Source organism: Cyprinodon variegatus, unplaced genomic scaffold, assembly GCF_000732505.1.
Source record: "Cyprinodon variegatus isolate N-32 unplaced genomic scaffold, C_variegatus-1.0 Scaffold470, whole genome shotgun sequence".
Taxonomy (NCBI): Eukaryota; Metazoa; Chordata; class Actinopteri; order Cyprinodontiformes; family Cyprinodontidae; genus Cyprinodon; species Cyprinodon variegatus.
Genome location: NW_015150923.1, coordinates 456 through 1424, shown reverse-complemented (window position 1 = coordinate 1424; position 969 = coordinate 456). Strand labels below are relative to the sequence as shown.

The window sequence follows — 969 nt, the reverse complement described above, 5'->3', positions numbered from 1 at the left end:
AGACACACAAAACATGCACTTGTTTTAAAAATTATCCATAAATCAATACTGAGAAGAAACTAAACAATCAAGCTTAAATAGATGCATACCTGCTTCCTTCCTCTCAGTGAGCAGACCACAGTGGTTCATCATCATTCCTGAAAGAAAGAAGGAAGAGACGTGGAAAGATGGTAATAATGAAAAAAAGACATTTCTGGGAAATGACGGCGCTTTATGTAAATGCTTATAAAATGTACGCATGAATGCATACTGTGCAAAAATCTAAACTATACAAACTGGGATCAAAATGAAATAAAAATCTTTCTTTTGTTTGTTTTATAATGGATTAATCTAAGCAGTAAAACGAGCGTCAGAACAGAATAAATAAATGTAGACACAGATGAGCAGAAAACTTACCAGTGAGAACAGAGGCTGTATAAAAACAAACAGAGTTAAAGTTCACTGCGGGTCTTTGTTTCTGTGTCAGACTGTTGAGAACAGAATTTGTGAACGCCGGTCTACTGTATAGTGCGCTCTATTTCCTTAAAACTGGAACTGAATAGGTGGAGCTTATAGATCAGGGGACGTTTTAAAAAAGTGAAAACACTTTTCCATGTTTCATATCATTTTCTGTTAAACTATAAGTCAAGTGATTCCAACAACGGGTTTCTGCTGTCTTTAGAAATCCGAAACTGCCTTGGGGAAAACTATCAACGTCACCACTAGTCATTCCCTGCACACTTGTTTATCTTGGGACAGCTGCAGTGGCATGGAGCTGCCACAAGGTGTCACTAAGCCGGCGGATCACCTGACGCACTATTTGAAACGGTTTGATTTCGGGGTTATTTAATTCTGGTGCTTACTTTCAATCAATGATGTTTCAAATTCACATCATTTAATAAACATTTTTTAATAATTCAAAAAAATGTATAACTTTGTGTGAGTGTTTTTTAATCATGATAAGCAAAACTAATGTGATATGAAAAAAAA

General features: G+C 35.6%; 1 protein-coding gene across 3 annotated transcripts in view; it reads right to left on the bottom strand.

Moving 5' to 3' along the window:
* LOC107094207 (von Willebrand factor A domain-containing protein 5A-like) overlaps window positions 1-469 on the bottom strand; it is an 87114-nt gene extending 86645 nt beyond the window's left edge. For all 3 annotated transcript variants that reach the window (XM_015389696.1, XM_015389697.1, XM_015389695.1), the window contains exons 1-2: window positions 397-469; window positions 90-137 (exon numbers count right to left, since the gene is read on the bottom strand). In XM_015389696.1, the coding sequence (XP_015245182.1) occupies window positions 90-135 (46 nt within the window). In that variant the 5' untranslated portion in view covers window positions 136-137; window positions 397-469. The remainder of the gene's footprint in view (window positions 1-89; window positions 138-396) is intronic.
* Between the last annotated feature and the right edge of the window lie 500 nt (window positions 470-969).